The sequence below is a fragment of the Corapipo altera genome, unplaced genomic scaffold, assembly GCF_003945725.1.
Source record: "Corapipo altera isolate COAL_440 unplaced genomic scaffold, ASM394572v1 45, whole genome shotgun sequence".
In the NCBI taxonomy this organism is placed as follows: Eukaryota; Metazoa; Chordata; class Aves; order Passeriformes; family Pipridae; genus Corapipo; species Corapipo altera.
In genome coordinates this window covers 2,167,611-2,189,697 of record NW_020884877.1, presented here as the reverse complement: position 1 = coordinate 2,189,697, position 22,087 = coordinate 2,167,611, and the positions used below count along the sequence as shown (strand labels likewise).

General features: G+C 45.1%; 2 protein-coding genes across 3 annotated transcripts in view; both read right to left on the bottom strand.

Moving 5' to 3' along the window:
• Positions 1-20,773, bottom strand: part of VWC2L (von Willebrand factor C domain containing 2 like) — a 44,360-nt gene extending 23,587 nt beyond the window's left edge. For both annotated transcript variants that reach the window (XR_003526592.1, XM_027636868.1), the window contains exons 1-2: positions 20,348-20,773; positions 3,393-3,522 (exon numbers count right to left, since the gene is read on the bottom strand). Coding sequence is in view for 1 of the 2 variants with exons in the window: in XM_027636868.1 (XP_027492669.1) it covers positions 3,393-3,522; positions 20,348-20,758 (541 nt within the window). In the remaining variant the exon portion in view is untranslated. The remainder of the gene's footprint in view (positions 1-3,392; positions 3,523-20,347) is intronic.
• SPAG16 (sperm associated antigen 16) overlaps positions 20,725-22,087 on the bottom strand; it is a 379,115-nt gene continuing 377,752 nt past the window's right edge. Inside the window, exon 16 of the mRNA XM_027636867.1 lies at positions 20,725-20,814. Coding sequence (XP_027492668.1) covers positions 20,765-20,814 — 50 coding nt within the window. The 3' untranslated portion in view covers positions 20,725-20,764. The remainder of the gene's footprint in view (positions 20,815-22,087) is intronic.

Genomic DNA, 22,087 nt, shown 5'->3' with positions numbered 1-22,087 from the left:
ATTTCAGCCTCCTAGTGAACTCCTCCTGCTCCGTGTGTATCGTGGAATCCCTTGCCAAGCAAAGCCAGTTTTGCAGGAGCTGCAGTGTTTAGCAAAGCATGAGACAACAATTTCATTTCTTCTGACAATAAGGAATAAAGCCACCTGTTCACAGTGCTTCTAAATGATGGCAGGGAAATTGATATTGGCTTTCTATGAATCTTCAGGTCAGGCTTGTTAGAATCAACACATTTTTGCATTATCACAGAATCACTGAACAGTTTGGGTTGGAAGGGACCTTAAGAATCATCTCATTCTACCCCTGCCATGGGCAGCAACACCTTCCACTAGGCCAGGTTGCTCCAAGCCTGGTCCAAGCAAGCCTTGAACACTTCCAGGGATGGGGCAGCCACAGTTTCTCTGAGCAGCCTGTTCCAGTGCTCACTGCTGCACAGCAATTTTGCCCTTGGCAAGACAGAGTTAAGACAGACATGAATCTGAATGTCTGGAGAGGAAATTATTCTCCTGGTAAGGGCAGCAACAGCTAAACAAGCAGGCAAGCCATGCTGCTGTCAGAGTGCAGCAAATGATGCAGGGCTGTGTTTTTACCAAAAACAAAGATTTTCCAAAATTTTAAAGAGTAGCTTTTGAAATGATGATTTGTATTTCATGTCTTTCGGGAGACTGACTTCCCCTCTAGCAACTGCATCCCTTGAGCTCGTCTGTTTGCCAGTCTAAAATGATGACCACAGGGACTGAGATTAAGGTAAAATCTTTTCATCACGCTGAAACATGGCACCAAAACTGTCTTGACCACTTTGGCAGAAAGCAAAAGGTATTGGATGGAAGGAAAAAAAACAAAAAAAAAAAAAAAAAGGGGGGGTTCAGTCATTTAAGTGGGTCTGTCAGCTTGCGTTACCTTCACGCATTTGTGAAACTGAGCTTTAATTGACTGGCTGCAGGGGGGAGCTGAAAGACAAAATTTTGGTCTCAAGATGAACAGACAGCTGAAAGCATTGTGCTCCTCATTCATTAGGATGTGTCAGAGGGACTCAGATGGGAAGAGACAGAGCAATGGCTGCTACTTTCTCCCGAGTCTCCCAGACTGTAAGGGAAAGGCAAATGGAGTGTGCCACACTCAGCCACATCCAAGAGCAGTAACAAAATGCTCATCCATATTCCCTGTGACAAATGAGACTATCTTGGTGCCTACTAATTTTTATCACCGTGTCAATTATTTCATTACATTTGTGATGGATACAGACAGAACTCCAAGCTTTGGCCAACCATTAGCCAGTCAGCTCCAGCTGCAGCAGGAGGAGCAGAAAGCCCAGCTGGGAGGTCTCACATCCCATCCCTACAGCCAGGCTGGGACACAAGCAGGGGTTCAGCTCCCCTCCATGGCTCCTCAGCCCCAAGGAACAGCCATGACCCACCACTGGCTGAGCTGTGCTCCAAGCCCTGTTCTCTCTGGCACCAGAGACCAGGATTCCCAAGGCTGCTCTGGAGAAGATGGTGAGAAACACATCCCTGCCTAAAACAGGTTTCAGCTGTACAGCTTTACATCTGTATCCCCCAAAGATGAGCCAAGAGAGGAGTGAAGGGATTTGGTAAAACCATGGGTGAAGCCTCCTGGCTTCTACTTGAGGGTTCCAATCTGTGCCCCAGAGTCCCTTCAGCTCAGCATGTGGCTGATTTTCCTTCTTGTCCTCCTGTCCTTGTTCCTACCAGCAGGAGCTGTTTCTTTCCCTTTCCCTGGTTATTTGGGCACTCTGATTGTTTTGGAAAGGAAGATGCTGGTCATTCCTGGTCACCAGGGGTGTCGGGGACTGTGACACAGGAAGCCACCCACCCCCAAAGAGGGAGAGTCTGGTTACTGGGGAAATGGTCACGGTGGTGAAGGGTCAGCAGGGAAATCCAGAAGCTCCTGGACCTGTGTGAAGGCACCTCTGAGTCTGCACTCCTGGGAAGCCTGAGGGATGTTCACAGGTTGGATTCATGGGACGCAAACCGGATGGGATGTGGAGCCAGTGTAAATGTGGGGGATTCAGGATGGGACCCTACACAGGATGGGAGCAGAGGCCAAACACACACGAGCGGCATTTCCTGGGTGTAAATGAGTCTGAGCTGTGGTACCACGGCCATGGCCAGTGGTACCCCCAGGTCACCAACCCAAGACATCGGTCTTGTTGAGTGTGGTGGGAAACCTCACACTCAAGCACAGCAAAGGTGGTGGACAGAACTGGGGAACAAACCTTTTCTCTGCAGTTCATCATCAACAACAGCAAACCAATGAAATATCCTATGAACATTTTCTGCTTTTCAACAGCAACAAAAAACTAAGTGAAAATCTTAAATATACTTCGGAGCAAAAATCACGGTTTAATAGAAACCTTGGGATTTCAATTAGTATTTCTGGAACAATTTTCCAGACATTTTTTTTAATTTTGCCAGTTCCTTTAGTAAAAATATTTTGCATTTCCAACTCTTCGCCTTTTCTCTGTCTTAAAGAGCAGAAAATGTGTTGAAAATGTTATTTCTTTGCAAACATTTTCATTTAGATCCAAAAGCAATCATTACTCTTATCCAGCAGTGGTGATGTATGTACGAGAAAATATATACAGATTGTGAATTCTAAACACGAGAAGATGAATCCAAGTAGCTATTTTTTACATGTTTAGAAAGCTGTGAAGAGGTTTCTGTGCAGCTACCTTACCTTTTAATCTGTCTTCACATCTGCATTAGGAGAAAGGTGCTTTTTCAGAGACATACATGTGTACAGGCTGTGGTTCAAGACTGGGGAGACCTTCTTGGAAACAGATTTCTTTTCCAAAGAGGTACTTTCAGCCATTCCAAAACCTTTCTTGAAAGTATTGATGAATCAGACTCCAATTTATGAAATCATTTCAGAGGACAGGGAGGGCCAACACTACATACACAATTTCCAGCACAAACTAATGATGTTCTGGGCTTGATGAGTGTCTTACTGGCCACAGGAGAAGTTTGCCATTGAATTTGGTGAGTTTTCCTTTGGTCTTGGGTAATTGGCATTGGTTTCTTAATTTAGGTACAAAGACTCTCTCTTTTCCCATAGACTTGGTTCTGTGTTAGACTAATTATGGGAAAAAACAAAGACATGAAACAACAATCACCAATATCAGGACTCAGTCCTATAAAGCCTTAGTCAAGTCAGCCATTCCATCTGCTTCCAGGAGAAGACACAGGCCAGGAAGGGCATCTTTAATTTTCCCAGTTGCCACCCCATAACTGAAGGCCACTCACAAGGAGAAGAAGCCTCCCCAGCGCCAGCCTGTGCCAATGGAAGCAAACCTCCTGCGGATGCATCAGTAACAACATTTGAATAAAATGTTTCCTTTACATCTCTTTGTTAATTCAACACAGTACTTTCTTACCATTTTTGCAGACAGGACAACACTGTTCTGGTTCATAGACCGGGTTGACACACTCGGGAACTGCGCAGTCTGCTACAACACAGTGAACTTCATTGCTGGGCTCGCAGCGACACCATTCGCATGGCGAGGGCTAGGAACAAATCTCAGATTAGCCCAGTGCCTCCCGCAGCTCACAAGTTTGCAACATTTCCATCTTGCCATAAGATAAACACATCAGCGTTCAATACCCCTTGACTGCATCATTCATCATGGGTAATACAAATCAACCTCCGGGACAAAAGAGCAACATCTGAAATAGGCACCACAACATCGGAAAAAACAGTGTGTGAGCCCTGTTTTCCCTGAGGGGGCGTGGGGTTCTTTAGCCTTCATGAGGCTTTAGGTCCCTTTGCCAAAAAAACTGAGCTGAAGCCACTAAGTTGTACCTCTGCTCTCCCCATGTGTGTTATCTGACACATCTGGCACCAGAAGAAGAGCAGGATTTTGGGAAGGTCACGAGTGTTGGTTCATCCCAGGAAGGGAGGACAGGGTGATTTTCCAGGACATACTCCTCTGCCTTGCAGACCACCACTGCCAGCACACCCCAAGCTGCTGGAAAGGTGTTGCTGGGGTGGCCTGTCCATCTGGCAGCCTCTCAGCTTTCATTCCCACTTTTCAGGGCAGAGGAGAACAGTGTTGCTCTTGGAGGGGCAAAACCATTTTATTCTGTGTTTGTGCAGCACCTGCATCTGGAGTCTGTGAGCACTCCCAAAACATTACCATTAGTTCTGGTCCTGGCCCCTCTCCTGCTTGCTTCAACAAGGTCTGTGAGCAACAGACTCACACAAAATATGTAAATAATTAAGAGACTGAGTAATTCAGCTGAGTCAGGGAATTCTGGATTAAAGCACACAGCTAAATGGATTCGTTTCAGCTCCATGAATCCAAACAGGAATCTCTATCCACCCCTGAATAGCACAGACTTGTAACAGCCTCACCCTTTGAAAAGCTGCGAAAATCTGTTGAAAAACATAAAGGTCAGTGGTTTAAGGTTCCCAGTGACTTATGTGTGTGGAAGTGTGATGAAAGGATGACAACAGAGCTAAGAAAGGAGAACAAGAGGAAAAATGAAAGGAAAATAACTTCCTTTCAGTACCAGTAGGTTCAATATGTACCTCCCATTTTCTCAGCAATGGTAGATCCATCACCTACACTTGAATGATTAAATGTGGGTATTGGAAAAAAAATTCTGCTTTATGTTGCATTGATGGGAGTCTGCAGCAATGGGAATTCCCCAATATTAAAAAACAAAAAAAAAAAAAAAGAAAAAGTGATATGTAAAGAAAGAAGGATTAATCCTGATGTGTTGCAGATTGCAGTGATGGGTCACTCATTTCTACAAGACAGATGAGCCCTGGTTCTGGCAGGTAAAAAGCTTTTCAGTTCACCTCTAAGAAGCTCCATATGTCTTGAGTCTAATAATTTATTCCCAGGAAATTCATTTCTACCTTAAAATGCACTAATTAAAGCTTCCCTTGCTTTGTCTCAGCGTCTGCAGTCTATAATTCCCATCACCTTTCATTTGCTCACGGCTTTGGTAATTTAGATAAAATCAGCACTCCTTGAGCAAGGGAAGAAGCATGTGGAGGTGGAATTCCTCTCTCTAATTATCGTTCCTCATTCAATCCTGCTTTGATTTCTGTCTGAAGCATCAGGAATCTAAATTCATTTGACTGACATTTCTTATTCAAGGCTATTTAATAAGAAGAAACAATACAGCAGAAAATAGACAGAACTATTTGCTGGGGGATCAATAAGAAAATTGCTGCTTTGTTTTTACTCATTTTACTCACTAATTATACAGAGCAGCAGAAGTAGATCTTGTGATTTGTGGAGGCTTTCACTGACGTATCCTCCAGGACTTGTACCCACCCTCACTACTACGCTGGCTGCAATGCTAAGAAATATGGGATGGGTTTCCAGGACTGCAGCCCAATCCATGGCTTGAAGATGATCAGCACAAGCAGAAGGTGCCCCTGAACGACTCTGCTCTGAGCAAATGAGACATGACACCCACATCTTTTGCTTCAGCGTTGTCAGTGTAACCTGACAGTGACACTGCAATAAACCATGATGTTCCCTGGCACGGAGAGCAGCTTTCCAAGAGGGGAGAACTGTGCACAGTTAAAGCAGGAGAGCACACCCCGGCGGGAACAAGGAATGAGCAGCCAGCAAAAGCAAAGGCTGCTTTGGCATCAGTCAGACTTTTCTCTGCCACCTCCTCTTCCCCACTGTATCAAAGTCAAGCGCCTTGGTCTTGCCACCAGGATCTTCCTCTGTCTGACCATTTTTCTCACTTGCCAGTGCCCCTTACCATGGCTCTTCCCCAGCCCCTCACATCCATGGGTGACTCCAGCCCTCCTGTCCACTTAGTTTATGAATGTCTTGGCACTTTCTCCCATGGGATGTGCTTTGGGATCCGATTTGCAAAACCCTGCCCTTTCAGAAAGGACTTTTCCCCAAGCACACTGATTGAGCATCTTTAAACTGTTGTCTGCAAGCTCTGCAGCCAAGCTGTTGCTTTCCCTGGAGCTATCCTTCTTGGGGAACAATTGGCCAAAAAAGTCCTCTCTCTATGAATACAGGCAGTAGGTAGACCCAGCAGCAAAACGACAAACGGGGAACCAGTGAAAGACATCCCAAAACTTTGTTTCCTGATTCCTGACCCTATGGAAGAGGGGTGGTTTACACTTCTGTAGCCACTGAAGTTGAAACACCAGTTCCAGAAAAGAAACTCTCATCCCTACTGGAAAAGGAGGTTGAAAAAATACAGAGGGTTTCTGGAGTAGGAAAGAGAGAGGACACTGTCCCACACGGACAGTGCAAACGCTTTACTGCTGTCCCTTAAACTGATTATTCTGGAAACACTGTTAAGATTAAAGGATCACAAAGGTGATCATTTATTTACTCCAGCTGCCCAAGGCAGAAAAATCTCTTAGAAGACTTTTAGGAAGGATTTCAAGAGACACTGGTGAAGAAACATTCTCCTCACCACTGCCCAAAAGGAAAGGGCTCTGTCACACACACCAGGGTGGCCAGAGGAAGGAGCCAGCACTTGTTCTGTTGTGTGGCTGGAAAACCTTAAATCTCAGGTGCTGTCAAATGGGAAACATCTGGAATCAGCAGAGTTTGTTAATGAAGGAAGAAGGAAGGAAAATTAAAACAGAGAATAAAGAATACACATGGCTAATAAAGATTTTATGTGCATGAGCACATAATGACAAACTTGATAGATGATATAAACAAACAAATGAAAAAGGCAGCAAAAGGAACAGAATGAAAAACAAGATACACCCTGAGCAGGGGAAATCAGGAAGCCAAACAGGATGTGGATACCACATCTCCTAATCTTCACTCTTGCACCCCTTCACACCAGTTCCCACCACTTTCATCCTCTCTTTGGAAGCAAATGCCAGGATATGTAGGAATTATTACTGCTAACAGCATCCAGCTACTCCTCTCAGTGATAAGGGTCTCCCTGTCTTTTAGGGTTGGGCACCAAGTGGTTCTTTAGTCAGCTACGAGGTTTCATAAACCCACAGAAATGTCACCCCTCTGAGATGTCTGTTTGTGAGGGCTCCACCAAGCCCTCAGGTCCTCCAGAAAGACTGGTGGACAGACAGAGATCACATGATCAAACAATTCTTGAGGAAAATAGCCTAAAAACCTGACTGTTCACAAACTTAAGGGTGAGGTGGAGAAAACAGAAATCTGAACTCAAAACTTAATGTTTAAATCTAATTGTTAATGCTTTTTTACAGCTGAAGAGATCTGGAGCAAACATTTTTTTAGACCAAGGCAGCAGGTACAATCACACCAATAACCGACACACAAAACTTCGAGTTTTTAGTCAAGGTCTTGCAAGAAACTCCTGCAGTCATCTCATTTAGTCATTGGAATTCTCTTGTCCCAAATACTTACTGAACCTCACCTGTATTTCTCCCTTATCCACAACTACACCACTCCAAGCCACCTCTCTGCTGCCCCAAACACGTGAAAGCCTTTTCCATCACATGCACATTGCCCTGCAAAAGCCCCTCACTGAGTAGTAAGTGTTGTCCTTGAGTGGACAGAGGAAGCATACATACATATATACATATATATGTGTGTGTGTGAAACATTATTTTGCATTCCTCCTCTTCCCTGCCTGCAATGAGGATTTCTCTGTCACACGTCTGCTTGTCAATCACTCTTAGCTGCTTCTACACAAATATCTCTAGAGAGGTGGGAAGGGAGTGATTTACCCAAGACAAACTAAAAACTCTGAAGGTGACATGTGACTGATACTTTTTCTTCACCTGTTTGTTCTGTCAATCAGAAGCAATTTTCCTTGACATCACTTTTGGCTCCCCTGCCACACTCACCAGGATAACTGTGGTTTCCAAGTGCACTCATGTCAGCCCTGCACATGGGCTGTCACCCAGCCCACAGGAGATCTCAGACCAGGTTTCAAGGCTGCAGTCTCCCGTGATGAGCTGTGATTCTTCCAGCCGGCTTCACTCAGACTTGGGGTGTGAGGCTCATACCCCTCCAGGAGCTGGGAAAATGCTGCTCATTTTCCAACAGCCTTCCAAGACTCAAGTGTCATTTGGCACCTAAGTACTTCAACAGCCAGTGGATCCTGTATCAACACAGACTCGACAGACCTTGCTCCTTGTGACTTCCCACTCTATGAATTCAGATGCCAGCTCCTCCAGGCATGCTGAGCACAGCCACTTCCCAATGCTCTGGACCTCCCCTCACTTTTCAAGAAAAGACTTTCAGCTGTGTGGTGTTTTCTTTGCACCTGGGTTTCCAGCCTTGTGGAAGAAGGCTTGCATCTGTGCTGGAGCCAGCACTGAGGCTGCTCAAAGCTATGGCAAATTCTTGCAACTGCCCTCCAGTCATCTGTTCTGAGATCCAGTTCTTGGGATTTGCTGGGCTCCTCTCTTCCCCCTCCTTCCTACACTCTCCAGCTAAGCCTGAGGAGGGTTTTTGTACAAGAATGTCCCATAATCCCATCCTGGAAGACTTCATCTCATTGAGAAGGTGCCACGAAGTGATCACACAGGGACCGTGTCCTTGTGCTGTCTGACACACAACAGCCCTCCATCAGTTATACACAGCTACTGCCAGACAGCTACAGAGCAATACAAACTTTATGAGTATTGTATAAGGAATACTTGACATTTCTTCGGGGAAATGAAATAGAAAAGCTACATGTAAGTGTTTACAACCATCTAATCATGTTACAATAGACCTACTGATCATCATACAGGGGCTGTTCAACTTAGTAGAATACAGTCTAAGTATTTCCATGGAATTGAATACATCTGTTATTGGGGCCTGTGATGCCTTCCACAGTCAAACAGGTGAATTTACAACATGGCCAGAATGACTGGAGAAGTCTACTTGGTCGATTGGAATTTGAAGTGGTGTATAACCAAGAAATTAAGGCAGTGAGCTTTTCTTTCTGAGCCCTGGGGAAACCCAAAGATCCATCACATCAGAACAAATGCTGAGGAGATACCAGAACTCTTGGTATCACTGGGAACCTTAATCAGACATGTTTAAACACCAAAAAGGACATGGTGTGTAAGGATAGGCCTTTTCTAGGTGATATTGCAAAGGGAAAAAAGGCTTTTCATGGTAGTTTCACTGAGTATGGAATTGCAATGCTTTCTCCCCTGAGAACATGTTAGAAAAAGAAGTGCCAACCCCTTAAACAGGAAATTACATCCTCTCCATTTCTACTAACGTCAAAGTGGTTTGGAATGTACTGGATCTAACCTGGCACTTCTGCAGACCTTGCCACAGATTCAGATCCACAAGCTGTATCCACATGCACCTCCTGCCTACACGTCTGGATGTGTCCCATCCCCTGGACTCCAAGGGAAGGAAAACCAAAAACCATCACTGCTGTCAATCTCTCCATCTTTCAGGACAATCCCATTCAGCCTCTCTCCTCAAACAGCCTGGACTGGTGGCATCCTGCTCGATCCAGACGAAATAGCAGGAAAAGCAGGGCGATGGAAAGTGAACTCTGTCAAACTGGGCACTTATATCTTAAGAGCAGCTGTAACTTTTAATGATGCTCAGGACAACGGCAATTCTGATGGAAATTATTTCTGTAGCTACAGTTTCAGGTGGTGAATTTACTGGCAGGAAGCAAGAAAGGGAAGAAAGTTTAAAAGGGCCTGATGAATCAATTCGGAGGCAAAAATAGGTTCTGCATTATGGCTGAGGTGGGAAGTCATAAACCAGGGGAGAGGAATAAGAAAGGAACTGGGATAGCGTTCATCAGAGATACTCCTGGAGTCGAAGTTAGAATAATTTTTATTGTTATTGAAATTGCCTGTGATCTCAGGCAGATTAGCAGGAGACTGCAGGAAAATTCAGAGAAAGCTTTCAGTTGAGAAATTTTGCAGGTGCTAAACTGGTGGAGAAGGAGCTGGTGACTGAGTCCCACCTGAAGGTGAGACTGAAATCTCCTCACTTCTCTTTTGGGCTCCTTGCTTTGCTTTTACTGTTAGCAGCAAAAATGTCACTCATTTATGTCACGTACTTAATAAAATAAAAATCATTCACCCAGCCAGTGGAGCTACAGTATAAATTACACTACAGAAACTGTAACCCCTTGGATTTTCCAAAGGTGGAAAGTTGCTCAAATAAACAACCTCTTCAGTGATTATAGATGAGTACAATCATGGAAAACACCATCAGGTTGCAAATGACTTTGCAACAGGAAAAAAAACTACTAAGTCATTAGATAATTTATCTGCAGTGAAAAAACTGGAGCTGGATCCTACTTACATGGAGCACTAGCAATACAAATGAACTGTGCCATCCAAAAATTGAAAAATGCTTGCACCATACTGCAGATTGGCTGAACCAAGGAGCTGGCTTCCAAGAAGCAGCAGAAGTGGATGCTGAGATCCTGTTTTTCTAAGGGAGCCCCCAACACACACACACACTCATTACTAAGGTAAGACTGAAATGAAATACGAATTTCCTCAGTGGAAAGGACAAGAGACACTCAAATACATTCCTGAAAACATTTTCTGTAAATGGTGACTCCATCCTGTACTCAAAGTAGCCCCATCACAAGGAGGTTGAACATGACTCTGCCTATTTTCTTAGCCTACAGCAGCCCTCCAACCAAAGCTCCACTTGAGTTACCCCTGTAACTGCTGCTTGTCTGTTCACATCTCTGAGGCTTTCTAGCTTTCTGGTGACCAGGCTTGGATTCTGGAGATGGAAAGGCATAAGGATACTGTAATCCACCCCAGAAGTCATGTATTCCTCTCTTTCCCCCATCCCCCGAGCATGCCTATCCATACCTGGAAACAACATTATCCTGGCCATCTTTTTCTAAAACTTCCTGGGGAGCTACACAGATCAGTGAGCCAGATGAGGGAGAGAAGTACAGAAGATGTGGCTCACCAGGGCTGTCCTGGGCCCACATCCGATGGTTCAGGACTGTGACGGCACCAGGAGCTTTGTACTCAGGCTTGATCTGTGCCACACAATTTGATGAGTTTAAAAGGCTCCTGGAACCACGTCTGGATCTGAAGAGTGATTCCTCCATTAGCTGATGAGAGAGAGACAACCTTGAGCCGAGTCCTGGCCCTTTTTCCATGGGAGCTGTGTATCTGCAGTCTCGTGGTTGCTTTTCTCTCCCAAGAGCAGCAGTGAAGCTTTCTGTAAAAACATGACTTTGCACTTCTTCCATAAGAACACTCCCTTTGCTTTGATATATGTCTCATTTTATTCCTTACAATAGTTGCACCTCACCTACCCTGGGGCTGAGGGGACTGGAGTTCTCTATTACTTTGGTGATAATTTTTATGACTTTATTACAATAGTTTTTCAGTTCAGACATGCCCAGTGCACAGGGAAGGGACTCCTTCTGAAAGGTTATAGATATGACAGATGGGACTGTGGCTCCAAAGCGCGACGCACAGCCCTGTTCGGACACAGACAAACGTCTGTGTGTGCTTCACATTTGTTAAGTCCCTTTTAATGTCAACAGGGAATGTGAGTCCAGCTGGCAGTGTCCTGCTCTCCATTCCCTCCCAGTCACCTCTTGCAATGAAGGAGCCATGTCTAGGAGAAAGCTTCTTGGAGCAGGGAAAAAGGAACCAAGAACCTGGTCAGAAAGGTGATCCTTTTCACATGTGTTTTCCCTATACCCAAATCTGCTGTTTCCTCCTTTGTTGATGCTGAAAAATGGGAGAAGGTGGCAAGATCAGCTCTGTGCACTGATAAAATAGTGAATTTGTATGAAGGAGGTAGGTATAATATAACCAGCCATATCACCTTGAAGGAGGTTTGGACCTTGGTCCCATTCCTTCTCCTGCAGTTTCCTGTCTGGATCATCAGATGCACAGCCACAGTACAGGCCAGGCAAATCTACACCAGGGATGAATCTGGACTCCTTTACCCACAGGACAGCCAGATGATGGCTGTTCACTGAACTGAATGCAATATTTGAGTGACTCTGCTTCATCTGAAGACAAACTCCGTGTCCCCACACAGCTCAGGCTGGAAAGCATCACGGTGATGGACTGCTGGTGACTCCTGGCTGGGCTGCAGCCATCACAGGCAGGTGGGAGCTCCTCCTGCCCCACTGCAGACTTCAGTGCTCTGTCACCCTCAGACTTGGCATTTCACAGAGTTTTGTACCTCCTGTGCCCTAAGGGAAGCTGGTCTCACCCCCCAGAGCTCCTGCATCCCATCGGCACCCCAATACGCTCCCTCCTTCCCCTCAAAGGAACAGCTCCTTCCTGAATGCTTTGCCCTTACTGCTGCTGAGCTCGGGGTCACTCCAGCAGTGGAACTGGAGACAAGAGCCCATTATTGTTCTCCATCAACACATGCTGTCATCTTTTTCTCCTCCCAAGGAAAGACATGTTGGCTGATCCTGAGTCTATGTCCAAGGAGCCGTTAGGAGCTGATTTGTTTTTTTCCTTTACACTGCCGAGGGCAGAGGAGCCCAAGGATGCTCAGTGCCCATGACTGCACCTACACACACATCCCCTTCTTCTTCACTGTCTCCAGGCCCTGCTCCAAAGTCCTTGCCAAGCAGTGGGTGGGGACTGACATCACACATCTGCTGGGGTTTGCTGTGGCTGTGGTTCCCTTTGCTCCTGGGCTTTGACAGCCACCCCATTTTCACTGCACTGAGAGGTGCAAGGGGGCAAACACATGATATCAAACAGTGATCTGTTCCTGGTCACTTTTCTCTCTTTCTCCACTCTCTGTCCCTATAGCCTGGCCTTACTCTTTACTTTCTGGCAGGGCAGATTAGGCTTTGTGGGAGCTCCCTTGGACAAGCCCTTATCCCAGGTCAGCATCATGCAAACTCCACAGAGGACTACCTGCCTGGCACTGAACACCAGTGTAACATCCCAGTGGGTCACTCCTGATCCATGGAGCCACAGCAGTTCATAGCAGCAGACAACCTGCAGCTCTTTACCAGCTGGCACTGTGGAGAAGGCATTTTCCACATTCTCCTTTCTGCCCCTTGTACCCAGTTGTCAGTGCCTAAACCCCTGGGAAAGAAGCCAGCAGGGTCCAGGAGGTTTCTGCCTCTCAGGGGATGTTATCACACTTGGTTATGAGCACAAACTGGGCAGAATGTGAAATGAAAATGGGTTTGAATGGGTTACCTGTGATAAGAGAATACACTGGGATCTGCTAACACAGGGAGCACACTGGGCTAACCCTCAGTCAGAAAGGTTTTGCTGACTGGGATGACCACAGTTAACAGATTTAGAGGTTCCCTGCTTTGAGGAGCTGCTTCAAAGCTCATGTTCCTCCTAGCACACTGATTTTACTGTAATTCCCAAAGAATTCCCTCTGAACTGTACCACAGAACCGAGTAAGGAGCCTAATGCTACATGTATTTTTATCTTGTAACTAGACTGAGCATTGTCACTACATGACTTACCTAATTATAGTCTTTAAAACAATATCTAGAATAATTGGCTAATTGAGCATTATTTTTAATGAATGCAACATAAAACACATTCCAGTGGCAACAAACACACACCTGCACTTTCCCTCACTCTGGTAGGAAACAGTTTCCTAGAAAACCTTCTCACTAATGAACTGGGAATGTTTCTAAGGATGACATCCTTCTTCATAAGCTGATGACCTGAGGACCTCACACTCACCAGCCCTACAGAAACACCTTGTGTGACAGAGATGAACACAGCCTGGGAGAGCCAAGGGATAAGCCCTTCTCTCCTTGGTCCCACTGAGCATTGTCTGGCACGAAATAAAGCCTCAGACTTGACTTTACCACTCCTGGAAGGAGCTGGTAGTGGCTGCGTGTACCACACATTCCATTTTCTTAACAGTACAGCTCCAGGAGCAATGGAGGGAGGGGAGGGGAAGCACCAGAGCTTCTCCTCTGGCTGTGCAGAGATATCCCCTCTCTTTCAGCAGCTCTCTGGAAGCAAGCAGAGCCAACAGGCTATTTCCTGGAGTGAATAACTGAAAGCCTGGCCACAGCTCTGGCAGTACAAATGTTGGGCACACTTTAATTCCTGTGTCATATTTACTGGAAAAATACCAATCCCTTGGGCTTGGGAGTACAGGCCCAACTCTGCACTGCGCTGCCACACTGGGCAGTGCACTGGGATCAAAGCAGGGGCTTGTGCTCAATTCCTGGTGGGTTTGAATCCTGCTGATGCTCAAGGTTTGGGTCTCATCTATTTCAATGGGAAGCTCTGAGACAGTCTGTGCAGCACAGTCTGTGCCACTGAGCTCTGAGCTTTTGGGGCCTCCATGTATTACTACAAACTGGGGAAGACAACTGCATGGATTTTTTTTTTTAGCCAAATTCTGAGTAAAGACCATCTTCTTTCACCTATTCTAATAATATATTTGTGCATAATGTAATATATATGTTACAGAATCAGTAGCTAAGTACATAACATAATTTTTTAAAAAAGGTATCACTATAGATCAATATGTGACAGGCCTATCTATTTTAGTATGTTTTCTTGATACAAATTATGACAGAAATACAGTAAGTCAGTAATTTTAGATTCCTTTGCATAGACACTGTCACTGTAATTTTGCCAGGAGGGAGATAATAAATCATACTTTTCCATCTGACTGATGTTCTGTTTCCCCTGTCTGATTTCAATGGCTGTATGCTATCTTCAGAGCTGGCATTGTTCATGGCTCCTTTTATTAAAGCACAGGCATGTTATTGAGATTTCTTTTGTATTATCATTTTCTAGCCGTACATGAAATTGCAGAACACACAAGAAGAAGAAGGAAAAAAAAAATAGAAAAAGCCCCATTTGTTTGAGTCATAGTAGAAAAAAAACAAACCCTGCAGCACACAACTTCCTTCCTTGGAGAGGAAAATGCCAATATTAAAATCGGGGCCTCATGGTGGCTTGGGTTAGTAATCAGCTTCTTGGAATTCATGAGCAAAGATCTAAGAGCTACTAGTGATTTGGAGGACTGGCTTAGTACACTACCAACATGCTTTAATAATGCTTGTTCTTGCCATGACTTGAGTACTTTCCAACATTCCTTTCCTCCCCATGATGTCTTCTCAGTGGCCTAAGGAAGCTCCTCAGGTTTAAGGTGTTGTGACTCTGTACTCTCACACTGACACAAACCAGAGCTTCCACAGTCCCAACCTGCAGCTGGACAGTCCAGCACAGCTGGGGAGGGCAGAGGGACCCTGAGAGCACGGGATGGTTACATCACTGCACCACCCCAGGCACTGCATGGTTACACATTTCTCCCCTCACCTTCCCTTTCAACCCAGGGCTGCATCACACTCTTGTTTGTCACCTAACAGCATCACCCCATCAGGAATGCTCCAGAATGTCCCAAGTGTTCCATTCATATCGGATGAGGTTGCACTCCCAGGCTGGGGAACTGGTGGTCTGAGCCAGGCTGTAACTGGCACCATTTAATTTCTATTTCTGGCATGGTTCTGGGGGTGGGGAATCACTGTTTGGTTTCACTGCCTCCCGTTCTCCAGTGTCAGGATGGACATGCTGCATCTCAGGGCTCTGAGGTGCTGGGACAGCTGCTGCACGCTTGCATGTGCCTTTTGAGGAGAGGCCTTACTTTGTTAAGTTATATTCAGATAATTGCATTAATAAAACATTTTTAAAGAGCATTAACAAAGGAGAAGGAGGTGCCACTATTCTGAAGCAAAGGTTTCCATAATGAGCTGAGAATTAGTATATGATAATGCTATGCTTACACAGTCCCTCATTTATTTGGGATTCTGATTACACCCTGAAGATCCCTGCTAGAGCTGTGATCCCTACTGTGCCATAAAGTCAGCAAGATACAGAAACCCTCACTGAAGGATTACAGGTGATTTGTGGACAAAACAAAGCAATGAACTTAAGATACACTGGCAGGAAACAAGGGAGAGAAAAATAAAGTACAACTCCAGCACTGAATCCTGGCTCTTTTCAGGTCAGTGAAGATTTTGCCTTAGAAGTAAAAATTGCCCCTTTCCTGGGTTTTTTTTTGTAGTTTTTTGTCCCCACAGTGTGAAGGCCTGCCCATGGACAAGGGATATTCTCCCATCCTTCCACACTTGTGCTTGATGCAAGGGACAAACATTTTGGTACCATCTAGGCATTTTTTGATTGAGGATAGGTTTGGGAGCAGTGAAGGTAGAAGGGAAGAGAACAAGGACGTAGAGAAGTCATTGGGAAGGACAGGCAGCAGAGGTTAAGCCTTGGCAGAGCCAATGGCTGGAATAAATTGCAGCTCTTGGCAGAAAGTGGGACAGCCACTGAAGAGCACCCAAAAATTGTCCTTGATGTTCAGAGTGTTTTCCAAGCTCCAGCTCACAACTGCAGGTTGAAGCTGCTCCTCTGACCTGAATATTATCAGGAAGATCAAGTTGTGACACCAGAACCTCTTGTGTCCCCACCCAAAGGATAATTCACCCAATGTCCTGCCAGGCAAACCCAGGTATTTTAATGTCTGTGCTTAGGACATTCCTCCCACTGCCTTGGAAGATGGCACCATGCTACCAAACCCATGTCACTGGGACTCACCCTCCTGCAGGGACAGGGAGCAGTTCCTGTTTTCCAGTCTAAAATGAAGAGAATGTTTCAAGATGTCAGCTTGACAAGCCCTTGTGAACTGACCATTCATTTCCCAGCACTGGTATTTTGCTACATATCCACAGAGGTCCACAGAAGGTTATTCTGGATATGCCTCTTGAGTGGTGAGAAATCAAGGAAGTTCAGAACTGACTATGGACTTCCCGAACCGACAACCCAATCCTCTTCCAACAACTCCTGACTGTGGTCATGAATACACTTCAACCACGCCATAATTCCATTTCTCCAGTGTGGGCAGGTGTGTGCTTTTCTCTCAGTAAGTTATGCAAGAGAGACAAAACTAATCAGCACTTCGGGAAACTGTTGTCTCAGTGACATTTGCACGATTGCTCCATCAGCTGCCAATGAACATCCATCACGCTGGCTGTCACTGTCTCCTGAAGTTTACATCAGCTGCTGTCTGGGAACATTCATTTAGAACACAACCATGCGGACTTACAATAACCTAAACCACTCTCTGAGTTGTTATTTGCTTGTTTTCTCTCTCTGGGAAGAAAGGGGAGTGTCAGCAACCTCCCTGAAAGATCTCTGCTCCTGCGGGCAAGCACAGAGCACTTGGGACTCAGACCTTGACCTCCAGGACCGAAATTAAAACAAGGATGGTGTGTGGGAATAAAAACAAGCTGCCAAGTGACCCCAAGAGTCCCTGATAGATCTCTCTGAGAAAACAGAGATTGCCTGAGACTTGCAGTATCCTTCACACCTTCCCTGCAGCCACCACACTGTCTGTGCTCCCTCTGAGAGGGGCCAGAGGAGACCTGAGAGCGCAGACTTGAGGCTGACAGAGAAGTGGAAAACAAGATAGGAAAGAGAGAAATGGATCCCAGAAAAACCCACACCTACACTCTCTCCTGCTCCACAGGTATCAAAATCCTTGACCTTGGGCCCCAAACCCACCAAGATCTCCCAGGACCCACAACAAAGCTGTGAAGATGCTACATGGCATCACTAAACCATCTGACAAGGACACAAGGTTTTACAAAAGGATACAAGAAAAACTCCTAATGGGTTTAGATTTACAGCTGAACTTCGGTTTAGCATTTCAGTTGTATGTGTTACTGACTGAGGGGCACACACATAAACATTTGGACAGCTGTCTAAGCTAGATGGCTTGTTGTCATGTTTGTATTTTGTGCTTATGACTGCTGTGACTCAAAAAATCAGATGTGCAAGATCTGTTCGCTAGAAGAAAGCCAAATATTCAAGAAATGGGCCTTTGTAACAACTCCTTTACCCTGAGAGCATCAGTTACTGCCAGTGGCAAGAAAAAAGATTAAATTACTTCTCGATTTATCACCCCAAACCTAAGCAAAAATCTAGCAACAACACAGAAAAATTCTTCCAAATGGGAACTTCTCATAGATTTTGATACCCTTGAGAAAAAAAAAAAAAATTCCTATAGAAAAAAATTAATCCTAATTTGTGAAAGATCAGGCAGCTGAAATCTCTACAAGATGAGTCAGCCCTGGCACACACACACAGACACACACTTGCAGAAGATTTTTAAATAGAGGCTAATTTCAGCTGAAACTAAGCACTGACAAGCCCTTCTATAGATGACGATTTGGAACCTACATATGAGCAAAAGTAAATCAAGTGGGTGAAAGGGTTCTGAGACCACATAAAACGGTGCCTCTGTTTCCACAGAAAGCAGCCTGGTTTTGAGTCAGTCACTGGAGAAAGCCTCTCCTCTTTGACTTCAGTGTGTGTGGAACGGACGTGAGAAAGTTTGCAGACCTTAGAAATTCAACAGGATGAGGGAAGAGCAGAGCTCAGAGCCTGCAAAACCTATGAACTGCTCTGAATTTCATCTGTGCTTGGGTGCCTCATAAAGTCAAGACTTTACAGCAGCAGTTTCCTGAATCTTGAAGTTCTGTCTTTCCCATAACATTTATAAAGTCATAGTTCACAGGTGCTCCTTTCCCCCCCCAAACACCCCTGGAAGTGATCTTCCATTGCCTGACTCACCTACACTACTTAAGAGGGAAACAAATTCACTGTTTATTCTAGGTAAAGACATAGATTTCCAAAACATTGGTTTTTCTGCCCTACTCCACAAGGTATTGAGCTTTCAGCATAACAAAGGTCCAAGTCACAAGCTTGACCGTCAGCTAAATTAAGTCTGAAGCATCTGGACAGGTTACTGTGTGTGAGAGTTGCTGTGACACCATCAACTTTGTGTTTCTTAGAGGATACTGGCACCTTGCTTTTCACACATCACCCCACAGTACTTGAACACAACAAGCAATGAATCAGATAGCTCCTAACTCTCTCTAATAGCCTTTCTTCCTATATTCTGTATTTCTGTAGAGTTTAATCTTTTATCAGGGAGCAATGACTTCTTTCAGGAAAAGTGATTATTGCTTTTGCACTTAATTCACACGCAAAAATACTTTAATGACAAGCTCCATCTCATTATTCTCCCACTGAAATCTCTTCAGAAAGAGTCTTTGTAGCTTTCTGCTTCCTAAAATCTCTCCAAAGTAGTCCTTGTAACTCTCACATCAGAATCCGACCACCTGGGTGGGACACCCCACCACCTGATGACAACACAGCAGCCAAGATGGGACCACTGGAGCGCGACGAAGGTGGCCTAGGCCTTCCTAGGGCAAGAGGAGCAGTTCACAAGATTTTGCACAAGTTTACTGCTTTATTTAAGTAGTTCACAAGATCAGCAACTTCACATTCCTCAGTGAAGGAAAGCAGGGAACACGTTGATCAGGATGGTCCTCAAGGAGATGTTCCTCATACCCTTCCTTTGCCCCGTGCCTGTGATATCAAACTATCCTGCCAAGACCGAGGGACTGCAGCTACAGATGGACAGCAAAAGATGAACATAAACCACACATGACAGAAGAGAGGAACTAACTACTACCTTCACTGAAAATGACAGCTTCTGGAAAAAAGGGAACTGTCATCTATGAACTTGTGAAGTGCAGACCAATACGAAATTATTTTCCTAGCAGGAAAGCAAATAAACTGCCCAAGTGCATAATGAGATTGGGCACACAGCCATGGAGAGCTATAGGCTGTCATTAATTATGGAGGTACAACTCTTAAAGCCACGTGACCCGGGAGAACAAACTTGTGCACCTACAGCTTTTACAGACACCGTTCTTCACTGTGAAATGCTCTTCTCCTTAGCAGAACTGAAAACATGTGATCGAACTCAAAAGAATGAGAGAGGCAGGCTGTGTAAAAGGGTAATGGTTTTTTAGAATCTGGTCTTATTTTTAAGATATATTTCAGAAGGATTTCTTTACAACATTCCTAAAAGGAACTCAACCATTACAATGAAACCCCATACTTGTTATTACTTGAGATGGTCATCTGTCTAGGAATTTATCTTCTCCATTCTAGACAGCCTTATTGCAGTTCAAATGAAAATATTAAATATAGTTTACCATCTACTTGTTTGCATTCTCATAGAGTTATGAGTAACAACTCTCAGTACTGCACCATCAATTTTTTCCTATCCAAATTGGAAAAGGTTTCTTAAAAAGCACTCAGCATTGGTTTACACACCATTGGTGGTCCAACATGATCCATGATATGAGCAGAGGAGGCAGATCCAGAGGGCTGGCATTTGCCAGGGGGGCTTTTGACTGACCACTGGCCCTCAGGGAATGCTGGTAAGGGGGAGCTTTTGCAGCTTTTACATGAGCCAGACCTGCACCACAGCTAAAAATTACTTCAGCTTCAGCATCCATCAACAGCAGTAAGCAAATACTGAGTGCCTTTGAGAGTTCCCAGCAAAAACACAATTCCTAAAGCATACTAATATCAAATACTGAAGAAAGGATTTCATACCTTAAATTCCTCCAAGATTTTGTAATTTTTCCCATGATATTCACAAAAGTTTTTCACTTCTTTGCATTCCGGACAGCATCCATTGTGTTCCACTTTTGTACACTTTGGGTGGATTTTAGGGCATTCTGGTTGATCACAAACAGGTCCATCCTCAGTACAGACACAGGGACAGTTGGAATGTCCCGGGAAAAAACGTTCTCCCAGTTTGTACACAAAGCCACTGTCATCCACACAGCCCTTCCCCCGGTAGTCATCAAAGATCAGATTGTCATTACTGGAGGTCTGGTCCCCTTCATCAGCAGGATAGTCTTCATGATTGATGGCAGCTGGAGTGACCAAACCAGGGATTACAAACAGAAGTATCCAGGCTTCATGGATATGAAGAGCCATCCCCCTCCTCAGCTTCTCCATGGGATCTCAATGCCAGATACAAACAGTTGCTTCCATAGGGACACCGGTGTTGTGGTCTAAAAACAAGTATTTTTAAGTGAGAACAACCCCAAAGTTCAAGGAATATTGGCTTATAAAGGTCATGGGTTCAACCATCACCTAAGAATAAATCAGAGTTCTCAAACTGCATAGATAAATATTACTGTTTCATTTGAATTAAGCCTCTTCTCAGTTATTGTTACAGAGAACAAAGCATGTGAAATACATAACTTGGACACTCATGCCTGGAAGCATATGCCCACAAAGTATCTTTGAAGGAATCCTTTGAAGGAACAGAATCATCTAATTTTTACTCTCCTCATTTGTCCAGTTGAGTTTCCAGATGTACCAGAAATTAAATCAGCTGCCTGAAATCACAAGGTGATGGGCAGCTTGGAGGGTTTTGAACCCAAGTTTAAGCACAGTCTAAACCTCCTGCCATGGCCACTGTCCCTTGGTGCTACACAGGGTGAACAGCCCACTTCACTAAACTGGGGTGGGAAACCTGAGCTGAAAAAGGAGTTAAGCATGATCTGCTGTCAGATCTGCATCTGATAAAAAAGACAGTGCTGGGTTATACTTGGGCTGTGAGAGGTGGGAGAGTATAGAATTTTATATACAGCATTTCTGAAGAGGGACCACCTGGGCTACCAACACAGCCCAGCCTGCAGCAGGGACCTATTATCCCAACAGAAGCAAAACCACAGTTCACCTCCTCCATTATTCAGCATTTCAGTAATTCCCAGAGAGAAACGCGGAGACAGGACGTTAAATGCCTTCATAATGCATAGAGCAGCTGAAGTGTGTTTGCGTGATTAAGCCGAGCCCTTCTCAAACTTTGGGAGCGATGCAGCACGGCCCGACCTTCGGCGAGCTCTGCTGAGGCGGTCGAGCGAAGGATCGACCCAGGGAGGGAGAGGAGCTTTGCACTGACCCCCGGGAGCGCCGGCGCCAGGCGAAGGCTCCGTGCCGGTGTCTTGGGAGCACTTCTGGCTTCCCACAGTGCCACATCACTGCCACCAACGCACTGTCCAAAACCCTGCCACTAACCTGCCTCCACACCAGCCCACGGGCAGTGCAACCCCGGCAGCAAACTGGTTTCTGACCTCTCTTAAGAGAACTGGGCAAAGTCTTACAGGAAACTTTTAAATGAAATGAAATATTAGCTTTATCTGGATTGAGGAACCACGGAGGTAGATCCTGGCACAAACCAAAAGAAGAACTGTTGGGATGTGCGTGTCCTCCCTTCTCCGTTCCCAGAGCATGCACACACAGCCACACACAGTATCCACAAACATGCATTAACCTGCA